Below are 13,341 nucleotides of genomic sequence, written 5' to 3'. Positions count from 1 at the left end.
CAGCTGCAGGTGGAGGGATCCCTTTACAGGGAGCTGCTCCCCCATCCACCCAACCCCTGTGCGTACAGAAGCCTTCATACCCAGATCCTCCCACCAAGCCACACACCCAGAACCCACCTGATAAGCCCCAGTCCCCCTGGACCTGCACCACCCCAACAAACCATCCAGACCCCCCTGCCAAGCTCTATCCCCCCCCCCCAGCCCCAACCATCTTCACTGGACCCTGCAGAGTCCCATTACCATTGCACTCAGAACCCCCCCCTCCCCCACCAAGCACCTGTGTGTCCAGTTTCCCCTCCATACCCAGATCCCCCACTGAGCTGTCTGCACCCAGATTGTCCCACACAGAACCCTTTGAACCCACTCCTGGATCCCTCTACACTTGGATTTTGCCTTGCTAAGCCTACCTGCCCACCCCTGGTGCCCCTGGCATGAAGGGGCAGGGCCCCTCCTAGCACTGTGTCATGGTTTGGCTCGGCCTCACCTCTGAGGCTGTGTCCCCGGGGGAGGGAGGGAAGCTAGACTGGGATCTCCCACCTCAGTGCAGCCAGTGGCCTGTGCTCCTCAATACCATGCTGGAGTCTCCACATTTATTTGACAAATAAAATTTGCAGAATCTTATTTTTTGGTACAGATTGCCCTCAGGACTAGTTCCATATTAGTCTAACTTAGTTTTAGGGGATATTTTAGCATTCTCTCTTACTAGAACACTTAGAGCTCAGTCATCTTTTTTTAAAAGATATGCTCTACTTAAAACAATTTATGGACATCCTAAGGCTTGTATTATACAGGAGATCAGTGCTCTATTCTGGCTTTATAATAATCTATGAACCTAGCATAGCTCCTAGCACAACCTCCAGTCCCTCCAATACACCACCCAGGACACTGGAACCAGCACTGAGCTACTACAGATCACTTTGTCAGCAACAATCAGGAGCCGATGGATCACACTGAGTCACAATCTAATTCAGAAAGAACAGGGAGATGAGTATAACCTGTCCCATAAGCTCTGATTTAATGCTTAATTCATTGTTCACATCTTTAAGAAGTATCTAGATATAGTATCCAAGCAAGAATCTCGCAGCAGAGCTTTCATGACTTCTGTCTGGTGGTTTTTTGCTACTTTACAAGAAGCAGAGGAAAAAATCCCCAGGAATTTCAGTGGCTATGTTAGTTGTATCAACACTATACACCGCTACCTTGATATAACACCAATTTTGATATCATGCGGTAAAGCAGTGCTCCAGGGCGGTGGGGCTGCGCACTCTGGTGGATCAAAGCAAGTTCAATAAAACACAGTTTCACCTATAATGCAGTAAGATTTTTTGGCTCCTGAGGACAGCATTATATCGAGGTAGAGGTATATTAAAAAGACTGAATTTTCTTGTTCTGTTTGAAATATGCTCACTATAAATGAAGCATCAAACTAGCATTAGGGATTCACAAGTTCAAACAATATTTTTAAGCCAGTCTATTTGTTGCTATTCTTAAATTTGTCCCCACAACTATTTCAATAAGATTAACTAGAAGCAAATTAAGTTTTAGTTTAATACATTCTAGAAGAACGTTCAAGTTCTAAATAGGCCAACTATACAATTTACCAAAAATAAAGATTCAGAATTCTGTCATTATGGACTATTCAAATTAATCATCTATAATAAATATGTTCTGCAAGGAGCTATATTTATTCTTCACCTGCAGGGGCTGGATGCTGTTTTAGTTCTTTACTTTAAACAATTTTAACCATTAGAAAGCTTGTAGTACACAGACTATTCATATTTGTGCTATACATTTTATTGGAGATAATACATCAGGATAAAATATTTTGTTGCGACTTCAGAATATGGCTGATACACAAGTCTGGTAAGCAGACTCAGCTCCAAGAGAAAGCTTTATGGAACTAAATTTGAAGGCTAGTCTAAACAAAGGCTTCTTGCAGCCAGAGTTCAGAGAGAAGAAAAAAAAAAAAAGCACTGATTCTTACAGAACATCTGAGCCCCGTTTTTCTAAAGCTAAAGGGAGATTTTAATTTCCATTTTTACAGTTATTTCCTTTAATGGATAAATTAAAGCTGCAGGTGAACCTCTCTCTCTCTCTCTCTCTCTCTCTCTCAAAGAGCACAATCTCTGCAGCAAATTCAGAAATCTGCTGAAGGGAAGACCTGAGCAGAGTATACAGCTTCTCTAGAGTGGAAAAGCACTGTGGGCCCAATCCAATTCCTACTGAAAGACTACTGACTTCACTGTGATTGGATCAGGTCTTATATGCACCATTGTAAATTTAAATTATAAATGAATGGAAGGTCTCCAACAAAGAGCATAGTGGATAATATTAGATTTTGTCATTTGATGTAATGTGTTATACTCTTATAGTGATTTGCATCTGAAGATCTCTAAGAACTTTACAAACACTAATTAAGATTTATAACAACAACATCTGTGTTGGGTAGGAATTATCCTATCTTTATTTAGATGGAAAAAGAATCTGTGAGGTTAACTGACTTAACCAAAGCCAGTGACAGAACAGGAATAGAACTAAGATCTCCTGGTTCCCACTCCCCAATCTCTTACAAACTATATATGTGGCTTCCTGTCCAGTTAAAGATACCTGGCATCCAAATTACCAACATGATAACCGCAAACAGCAATTGCTTCTCATTTGAATACAGAGATATGGGTGGATTAATGTGAAAATATTCTTGACTGGCCTAGACCTCCCCTGGTCATCTTGCTTAGTGAACACAAACATGAGCTTTTTCTAAATGTGAATGGAAATGCTCTTATATATAAACTGCTTAATATCCCTAATTATTAAAGGGCAGTTCTACTCTGAAAATAGCATGTGTGTCTGTCAAATTGTTTATCAGATGTGCTCAGTCTAAAAGTGAAGAGACTTTTCTTTTCTCCTCTCAGCTGCCCGCACTGCAAGCTGCACCCTTAGGCTCCTTACTAATCTTTACTCTGACCCACTCACACACATTAAAACTACAAATTGTCTCATTTTACTTTACCACTTGGTAACTAACATGCTAAAAAACACATTTTTCCTAGTGCAGATTTACCTGGGGTCATTTTCCCTTATTGTATAACAAGGTAAATTCATATCTTATTTGTTGTCCATTATTCCGTTTAGGGGTCTTTCAAGCTGGGTCACTTTCAGATGATATATGCATAGTCTAATGAAAATTGCACAGTTGAATCCTGACTATAGGAGAGTTCTTCCCTCCCTCCAACCCCCAATCCATCCAGTAAAAGGAGGTTACCCTTTTGGCACACAAGGAAAAAAACAAACCACTGCACACTTTTGGGAAAGAGGCCTGGTTATTTTAGAAAGCCCACAGAAAATTAAGCCTCTTCAGGAGGTCTCTCAGTAATTCAGACTGATTATTTACAAGCAAGGTCACAACTGACAATAAAGCAAACAAGATTATGTACATGTGGAGTACTCCTTCAATCAGTGAAGAGTAGTTCTCTGAACAACAGCAGCTCCCCTTTAGGAGACTGTCCTCTTTACAAGTGCTGTTGGAAATTGGGTGCAGCTGTCCTGCTTCCTTTCTGTGAACTCCTTTGGGTCCTACTTGTCACTCTCCAGACAAAGGCAGGAAACCTCAGTTTTCAGGGCATTGGGGGAGGAAATCATAACCAGGAAGCCTTTTTTTGGGCTAACAGATGCATACCCCCTTCACACTGACAAGTTATGAATGGATGCAATAATCAATAGCAACCATTTCATGTTTTCAGCAGCTACTCTGAATTAGGGTACATCTACACTACAGCGGGGAGTCGATTTAAGATACGCAAATTCAGCTACGTGAATAGCGTAGCTGAATTCGATGTATTGCAGCAGACTTACCCCGTTGTGAGGACGGCGGCAAAATCGACTTCTGCTGCTTTTTGTTGGCGGCGCTTACTACCACCTCCGCTGGTGGAGTTAGAGCGCTGATTTGGGGATCGATTGTCGCGTCCCGTTGGGACGCGATAAATCGATCCCCGAGAGGTCGATTTCTACCCGCCGATTCAGGCGGGTAGTATAGACCAGACCTTAGAAAAGCAAGGTAGAGTTTGTTGTATTGCTATGTTAAAGATGCATCTCACAAAGAGCACCACTGTAAGTAGCCTACAGTGCACCACTTTCTGCCTCACACATTTGTGCATCCCTAGGAAAGAAATATGGGCTCATCTTATTCCTTCAGGCAGAAGACTCCAAGATCTCTTGTAGACAGAGGTAGAAAAAAAAAAAAAATCTTCTGATAATGCTACTTCACAGATTAATGAGGTTGGATGGGAGCAATACAGAGCTCACCTGCCTGGACTTCATAGACTGAAGAAACCAAAAGCAGTGTACTGTTAAGGTCAAACTAGTCATTTCTGCCAGCACTGACACAGATACTGCTCCAATGACAATCTTTTTAAAACGTAATGCATGCTATTCTGTACAAGTGTACAAACTACTAGAGTATGTGTATCAAGGCTGATCCCCCACTCTGGCACTTCAAATGCAGAAGGTGGGGGCCTGCAAGGATTCTAAAAGTTAATACTGGCCACACCAGGCTTGTATTAAACTGTATTAAAGATTACAGTTTTTCTCTGACCTTGGATGGGTAGATCCTGCCACCACCCAAGTGCAAAACCCCCCTTTTTGGAACCCAGGAAGGTGCACTTGGGAATTTCTTCCTGTGGGGTACCCTCAAGCCCTTTTACACACACACACACACTCCTCCAGGGAAGAGCTGAGAAAGAAAAAGGAAATTAGCTGTTGCCCACAGATAATTAAACAACCTATATACAAACCTCTTAAGACACAAAAATCCAATCCTGTTCAAAAAAAAAAAAAAAAAAAAAAAAGTAAATTTTATTAAAAACAAAAAGGAAAAAACACATCTGAAACTTAGGCTTTTTGCTGGGTCTTAAAAAACAACAACAAAAGTTAAGCATCAAGCTAGCTCTCTTGAGGTTCATCTTAAAAGTTTCAAACAAAACCAAAGCATTTGGGGGTTAGTACAAGCCAATAAGAAAAATAAAAGATAAATCTAATCACATCTTTCAAGACATTCCCTGACCTACTTAAATATTTGGAGGTTTCAAATAAGTAATCTCTAGGTATTGTGACAAAGTTCCTCCTCTATCTTGGTGGGTCCTGCACTTATTGGCAGATTTTCTTGCTGCAGAGATTCACCATGTGGGTTGGGGAATAGCCCAGAGACCTTCCCCTCTGGAAGAACCCACAGTCTAGGTCAAATAGGAGGCTTGGGGGGAACCCAGGCCTGCTCTTTACTCCAGGTTCCAGCCCAGGGCCCCATGGACTGCAGATGTCTATAGTGCCTCCTGTAACAGCTGCATGACAGCTACAACTCCTTGGGCTACTTCCCCATGGCCTCCTCCAAACACCTTCCTTATTCTCACCACAGGACCTTCCTCCTGGTGTCTGATAATGCTTGTGCTCTTCAGTCCTCCAACAGCAAGCACACTCACTCAGCTCCTTATGTCTCTTGCTCCCAGCTCCTCCCACTCACACCACAAACTGAAGTGAGCTGCTTTTAAAACCCAGGTGCCCTGATTAGCCTGCCTTAATTGATTCTAGCAGCTTCTTAATTGGCTCCAGGTATCCTAATTAGCCTGCCTGCCTTAACTGGTTCTAGCAGGTTCCTGATTACTCTACTGCAGCCCCTTCTCTGGTCACTCAGGGAACAGAAAACTATTCATCTAGTAACCAGTATATTTGCCTTCTACCAGACTCCTGTATCCCACTGGTCTGGGTCTGTCACAGTATGATCTGATGTTTTTTCATACCTGGCTTAAAGCTTCCTTCAGCATAGTTCAGCCCCATTCCTGCTCTGCATTTCCTCTCTCCGGAGAACAACAACAGCAGACAAAGGGGAAGTTTTTTCCCAATTTTAAAAAGTTCTAGCCCTCCCATTGGCTCTTTTGGTCAGGTGCCTACTCCCTTCTTTTTACCTATGGGCTTTTTTTTAAAAACCCTTTAGAGGTAAAGCAAGTAGAGAACAGCTATTAAGAAGGGTTTTATAGCTAACTGGCTGGCTGGGTGTCCATAAAAGGGAGCTACTCTCCGCTTCATTTATCACAGAGTGTGTACCCTGATCATAGACTGGCCACTTTGAGGCAACTTATTTCAGCCAGTCAATATATAGATAAATAAAAGTTCTTTTCAAACTAAAAATTAAACTTCTTATTTGTATCCTTAATACAAGGGAGCCCAGGTCAACAAGAGTATATGAATAAATCCAGCTTTCACTATAGTTGATAGTACATTTAGATGACTTTATTTCCCATTAATGTTGCTAGACTGAAAGCACTGGAAAACAAGGTATCATTTATCCATAGAGCAAGTACAGCAGATATTAGCAGAGCAATTTTCTCTAGAAGAAGAATTCTCATTCCTGACCTGGAGGGACAAACTGTAGAGGTAAGAGTAACTCATTCTTTTTTCCCCCATTTACTGCTTTACTTGTCTGCTTAGTAGATGCAGATTATTCCCAAGGCCAGTAGTTGATATGTCTGGAACAAAAAACCCACCAAAACCAACACTAAGACCATCTCATTTAACATGACCACTGCACAGAAACCTAATTTCCATTATTTCTGGTGGTCACTAATGATCTACTTCGGATTAAACCCATTTATCTGGAAGTGAAATGTGCCTTCAACTATTTATCTGAAGTTGTCTTAACATATGTTCAGGATAATTTAAGAAAATAAATTGTATTTCAACTCTCACTATATTAACACATTTAAGATTTTTTTTGACAAATTAGATCCAGCTCTTAAATTAATACTAGAACTAATTCTGACCACACCTTAATCTTTTTGATTTCATTGTATATTTTAAGTACCTGAATAATTCATGCATAACTTAACCACTCAGCCACACCAAACTCATTGCAATACAACCTTTATATCATACTGTGCCAAGCTCGTAGGGTTTGCAAAACCTTATCTTATGATCAGTAGAAATGTTGCTATACAATGAGTTCTGTCAGTCCCGAGCTAAGGAGCAATAATCCTACACTGTGCATGCTTTTAAATCTTACATTGATCTTCAGGAATTGGCTTCTCTTTCTACTTTTGTAAGAACAGACTAGAATACTGGAGGGCAACATTTACAGCCATCAGGGATATTGCATGATCACCAGTAGGCACCTAGCCCATGCTCTACTCTGCTACTGCTATTTTCAAGGGTCAAACTTCCTTTGGAGGTAAGGCAGGTCATGCTAAGGAACTCTGAGACTCTTACAATAGGGTATCTTCAGAGAAGCAAAGTTACTGGTATGTAATTCTCTCTTCGTTTTTTACTCCCCTAAGGGCTTGGGTGGTGCACTGGAGACAGAGTTTAGGATTGAGAGCAACCACTGCAATCATAAGTAACAAGCAAAAAACATGATGTAGTATCATGTGGTCCCATCAGACTAAACACCAGACCCCAACCTCTGCAGCTTTTAAATTTGACAGGATTATGACTAATCAGACCAGTAAAAACATCTGTTTAAGTATGCAGCTGCTATCCCTTCAATTGCATTTTAATGTGACTTCTAAAATTCCTTTGGTACAGGATGCACTCACAATCTGCAGTGTCGTCGTGCAAGTTGGCAATACTATTAGCTTTAAACATTTTATGAACAGCTGTGCCAGTGACAGAGTTATTGTTGCAGGAAAACGGTGCTGAGCAGTGAATACCCTGAAGTAAAAGTCCAAGCTAGTTAGAAGTTATAGAAACGTGCTTGCTCAATGATCCTCATATATAAATACTGCCAGGTTTAACTAACCCCTACCTTTTCTTCCCTCTTTCATGACTGTAATCACCTTTACAGGTAGAAAATACTAGGTATTAAAGGGTTATAATCTAGCAGAGAAAGGTGTAACAAGAACCAATGGCTGGAAGCTGAAGCCCAATAAATTCAAATTAGAAATTAGGCACAATTTTTTTTAACGGTGAGGATGATTAACCCCACTGGAACAAGCTACCAAGGGGAGTGGTGGATTCTTTAGCTCTTGAGGTCTTCAGCTCAAGATTGGAGGACTTTCTGGAATATATGCTTTAGCCAAACACAATTTCTGGTTTACTGAGATAAATTATTGGGCTCAATACAAGGGTAACTGGGTGAAATTTAATGACCTGGGATTACAGGAGGTTAGACTAGATGATCTAATGGTCCCTTCTTGCTTTAAACTCTAGGACACTACCATTCTTGGCAGCTAATAAAGATGGAATAAAATTTATGCAAACTTACTATTATCCCAGCATTAGATCATTAGCAAAATAAATACATTTTTATGTGTTTAACATTTTCAGACTCCCTTCTGAAAACAAAAGCATTCCTTATGCAGGAATATAGGTTTAAAACAAAATGGATCTGAGTGCAAAAGAATGTCAGAAAATTGCCTTAAAGTATGAAAGACACATTCTTTTTGCTCATGCCCAGACAAATCAAAATGACTGGTTTTGATTCAATATTTCCACATGCGGGGGGGAGGGGGGAATCACATTTGGGTTGAGAATAAGCATATATGGCTACAACTTGAAAGATACATTTTGATAAGTTACTAAAAATACGATATTGGAAAGTAATTCTTAGTGATACTGTAATGTACTTTCTAAATTGTTATAGAATGTGTTAGAAACATTTGTAAGAGACGTAATTAAATGTTACCTTTATTTTGAAATATGCCTATATAAAATTAATGTTTATAGATGAACATTTTATAGGGACAGTCCCAATTTTTGGGTCTTTTTCTTATATAGGCTCCTATTACCCCGCACCTCCTGTCCCGATTTTTCACATTTGCTGTCTGGTCACCCTACTTTATAGAATCATCTTTTCCTAGTTTGTGCCAACTATTGAATGCTTTAATAATTTGGTGTTCATTACACTATGAAAACAAAGTGGTAGGTAGTGGAATTATTTATAATAATTGGCTTTATATGGCATATAGTTTTGCAAGCTTTTTTTTTTTAATATCTGGAATTCATTGTAAGACAGACTGCAGTTTGGGCAGTGCAGAGTTCATTTTCTTGTGATCTGACCCTGATCCATTGCAGTCAGGGTCTAGGCAGCAGGTTTAAATTAATAGGCAGCAGGTTTAAAACAAGGAAGTTCTTCACGCAGTGCACAGTCAACTTGCAGAACTCCTTACCTGAGGAGGTTGTGAAGGCTAGGACTATAACAGCGTTTAAAAGAGAACTGGATAAATTCATAGTGGTTAAGTCCATTAATGGCTATTAGCCAGGATGGGTAAGGAATGGTGTCCCTAGCCTGTGTTTGTCAGAGGATGGAGATGGATGGCAGGAGAAAGATCACTTGATCATTGCCTGTTGGTCCACTCCCTCTGGGGCACCTGGAATTGGCCACTGTTGGTAGACAGGATACTGGGCTAGATGGACCTTTGGTCTGACCCGGTACGGCCGTTCTTATGTTCAGTCTCCCATCCACACAATGACACAAAGAAGTGTGTGTGGGGGGGGAGGAACTAGTCCACTCTGTAGGCTGCCTGAAATACTGTTGCTGAATTCAGCAAGCAGACAAAACTTCAAGGCATAGACCCCAAGGTTTGGTTCTGGCTTAACTGAACTGTACTGCAACCATGGCTTCGGGGAGGGGGGAGATGATGCAAAAAGGATTTCACACCTCTTCTACAGCCTTCTAATTTGGGCCTACAAAAGGCCAATTCACTCATTGGCATGTGTTAAAGCAGTCACAACTGGGGTTAGCCAGAACACAAGGGTACTTTTGTCCATGCCACCTATCTCATAGAGCACACACCTGCCACTGTGAGGAGAAGGGCATAGAGGTGTCCTCTACAACGTAGGACTTCCAGGTACCTGTCTAAAATGGCTTTACAGTCCCTGTACATTGGCAAAGAGCCTGGCCCATAGTGTCTAAGTCCATAGATTTTTTTGCCCCATCCCTAAATGGCCCTCTCAAGGATTGAACTCACAACCCTGGGTTTAGGAGGCCAATGCTCAAACCACTGAGCTATCCCTCCAGTCCTGATGAGCAACTCAACCAATACAGTGAACCATAGTTAACCCCCCCCCCACCCCCCCCAAAAAACCTCTTCTCTTTGGATTAGCTTCTCCATTCCTTGGCACCTATCTTCAGTGAATTAAAAGTGGGTGTAAAACATGATCACATCAAAGCGGTAGCATCTTATGCCCTTTTGCACATGTGTAAACAAGACACATGGTGGAAATCAGTGAAGGATTAGGCCCATTTTCTTTTGAACACTGAAAGATGCCTCTCATTTACTGGCTTTGGTCCATCAGGTCCAATGATTTAGAGTTACCTGTATATTGGTAGCAATGGGTGTGAGAATTTAAGGAAATAGGTATAGGTAGCAGGAATTTAAAGGAAAATATCTATTTTGTCAAGAGTCAGTTGGGTTAGCCTTTTAAAAGTTCTATTTAAGTCAGAAGGTTTACTTCTATTTCACAATTTATAATCTCGTATAAATTAGTGCTGTGGAGTATTTTATTCATTATTATTTCAGGAGTTGATAGATTTTTGAATATGAACAAAATGAAGCTATAGCTGCCTACAGCTAAATAAGATGCATTATCCTAAATCCTATTTATTTTCTGGAACCAATGGCTACTGGATGTTTATCACTGTAGACACTAAGCTTAAGGAAATCACTGTATAACCATTTCCAGTTATACAAACAATCTTTATGTGCTGTGAAAGGCACATAAATGAAACAGAGTACCAGCTCATACATCATAATAAGATAAGAGCAGAAAATTTAAGACAGAATGAAACTCCTATTCCAAAGCAAACATGGAAATTGTTTTGTAGCACAGCTACTATAAGAAAGATAAAGGTTTACCCCAAAATATTTCCCCAAACTTCTTATATAATTGTAAACTTCTTGTATCTAATAGTAGAAATAATACCCAGACTGATTTGTAATAAGAAAACTGACTAAAAATGCAATCCATTCAAGCTTTTTCCTCTCATTTTAGGATAATGTCAGACTCCCATGATTGATTTCTAACCGCCCAGATATCCCTGTTTATTACCTTATCTATGATATGGCACCAATTGTTGTAAGGGAACAAGAGCAAGGGAATTACTGACTTTTCTTGTTGACTGAAACAGAATTGTTGCATAAAACAATTTCCTATTTATGGATTAGGCATGTGAAAAGAAAGTTCTGTGTAGCACAAGATATCAATGGAAGATTTGTTGTCAGTTTATTGCCATCCTTGGGGGGGTGGAATTGTTTTCATTATTTTATCTCTTGCTGCAGTACTCCAGTCCCATGGTGCTTTTTTACAATGCTATGCTTAATGGTGAGAGACATCTGGACTGTCAGATAAAAGGTGTATGAAGGGATGCTACAATAAACAGAATCTGGTTCAGCTAAGACAAACAACTTGTTTCCTTGGTTTTCTTTCCAATCCAAAACAGTCTGTGGGGGGAAATGTATCTAATTAGCAAGCAACTGGGCAACTTGAAATACAAGACTAATATTTTGATTGTTGAAAACAGCTAATTTCTCAAAATGCTATGTCTTTCAATTGTCAGGCTGACCGATTCAATCCAAACAGGCTTTTTGAGGCTATTATATCCTTCCAGCATTTCAGACTCCTGTCTCTTTAACTGACAGGATACAGACTCTCAAAGCAAAAGAAACTTGAAATTAGGAAAATGAAAACTTTAAAAATTAAACCCTCTCAAGTCCCTCTTATCTCTCTTCTGCTACACTGGTCAGGACCAGTTATACTAGTACCCTAAGTTTTAGGGAAGAAGAGAGTTCCCCCTTACAAATGCCATCTTACACAAGTTACGTTTATGCACACCAGCCTGATTTTTTTCAGTTTCTCCCCACCCCACCAAACTACACTGAGTCCAATGCAACTCCGGTGATGATCTTTTCAGCAATGATTCTGCATCTTAAGCCTCCAGGGCCAGATCCTACAAGGCGCCCAGTGGAGTTTGAATAAGGATTGCAGGAGGGCCCTGAGTGAACTCTCCCATTCAGATACTAGATCTCTTTAGTCGGCAAGTAACATTTTCAAAAGGACCTGAGTGACCTAGAAGCCTAACCCTGAGGGAAAGCCTGTGGAACTTCCCTTTTGAAAAGGAGAGGTAGGCTCCCCCCTCACTGGGGCACCATGCTGTGCCCTCTGCTCTCTTGCCTGCCCCCAAAGATCTTTCTCCTGACAGCAGCCACCTAGGTGACCTTTTGTTTCTAACTTACCCAAGTTTAGCCCTAGGCAGCCTCCCCTCCTCCGTCTGGAGACCACCAACCCAGCTAGCAAGACTGTGCGTTCTCCTTCTCTTTCTCTCTCCCCACCCACCCTAAAAGAGCCTTTCCAGCCTCCCTCCCTCCCTCAGCCCCCGGGCTGGAGGCTGATCTGTCTCGCTGCCCCACAAGCAGCTGTAACCAGGCGCACTCGGCAGCAGAGCCTGAGCCCCAGCCCCACCGCCAACAGAGCATCCCATGCCCCTGCCAAACTTAGCCCTGCCACGGCGGCGGCACGGGGTGCCAGGTGGCCCCGAGAGCTGCGGCTCCTGGGGGCGGAGGGTCTGGGGCTCCAAGGGGACCGCAGCCTCCGCGAAGCCAGGCGCGTTCCGCCCCCTTCCCCCTCCTTCCCAGCCAGCCCAGCCTGCAGGGGCCGGGCGCGGGGAGCCGCTGGTGGGCGCGTGGCGCTCCCAGGTGAGTAGCGAGGGATGCTCAGCCCCTTCCCCAGCCCAGGAGAGCAGGGCCCGGCCCGCCTGCACCCCTCACTCGCCGGCCAATGGGCGCGGGAGAAGGGGAGCGCGTTACCTGGAGCAAACACCATGCTCGTCTCCGGCCGGGCGCCGCGGACAGGGCGGGAGGAGGCGAGAGGGCCGGGGCGCAGGAGCGGGCGGGGGTGTCGCAGGGGCCCCGACACCTTGGACAGCTCCCAGCTGAGGCGCTTCCCGAGGGCAGGAGGCTTCCTCAGCGGCGGCGGGACGCGGGCTCCCTCCACAATGCACCGCTCCAGCGGCAAGGGGAGGAGGGGGACCGGGACTCGGCGCATTCCTCGGTCCTTTGCCTGCTGCACACGCCAGTCCTGCGCAAGGAGCCAGCACAAGCCACCCCTTAGCCTGGCGCAGCAGCGGGAGGAAGGGGAAGGCGGGAGAGGGAATAGCAGCGCTTCCCAGCGGGGACAAGCTAATTGCTCCTAATTAACTCCTGTCAGCGGCCCCACTGGAAGCTGCCTGACATTTAGGGGTTTGCCTTTCAACCGTCGTCTGCAACCCTGGCTAATGGGCTCAGGCTTCGTGAGGCTGGGTTTAGTTCCCCAGGGTTAAGATTTGAAAGACTTCACAAGTTGATCTCCTGGGCTGGCCGCCGT

The 13,341-nt window shown here is 42.9% G+C and overlaps 1 protein-coding gene across 1 annotated transcript in view; it reads right to left on the bottom strand.

Moving 5' to 3' along the window:
- The window catches only part of AKAIN1 (A-kinase anchor inhibitor 1), a gene marked incomplete at its 3' end in the record, with an annotated part of 32,748 nt that extends 19,724 nt beyond the window's left edge, over positions 1–13,024 (bottom strand). Inside the window, 1 exon segment of the mRNA XM_034759436.1 lies at positions 12,786–13,024. Within this exon segment, the coding sequence (XP_034615327.1) occupies positions 12,786–13,023 (238 nt within the window). The 5' untranslated portion in view covers position 13,024.
- Between the last annotated feature and the right edge of the window lie 317 nt (positions 13,025–13,341).

Source organism: Trachemys scripta, chromosome 2, assembly GCF_013100865.1.
Source record: "Trachemys scripta elegans isolate TJP31775 chromosome 2, CAS_Tse_1.0, whole genome shotgun sequence".
Lineage (NCBI taxonomy): Eukaryota > Metazoa > Chordata > Testudines > Emydidae > Trachemys > Trachemys scripta.
This window is presented reverse-complemented; position numbering and strand designations above follow the sequence as displayed.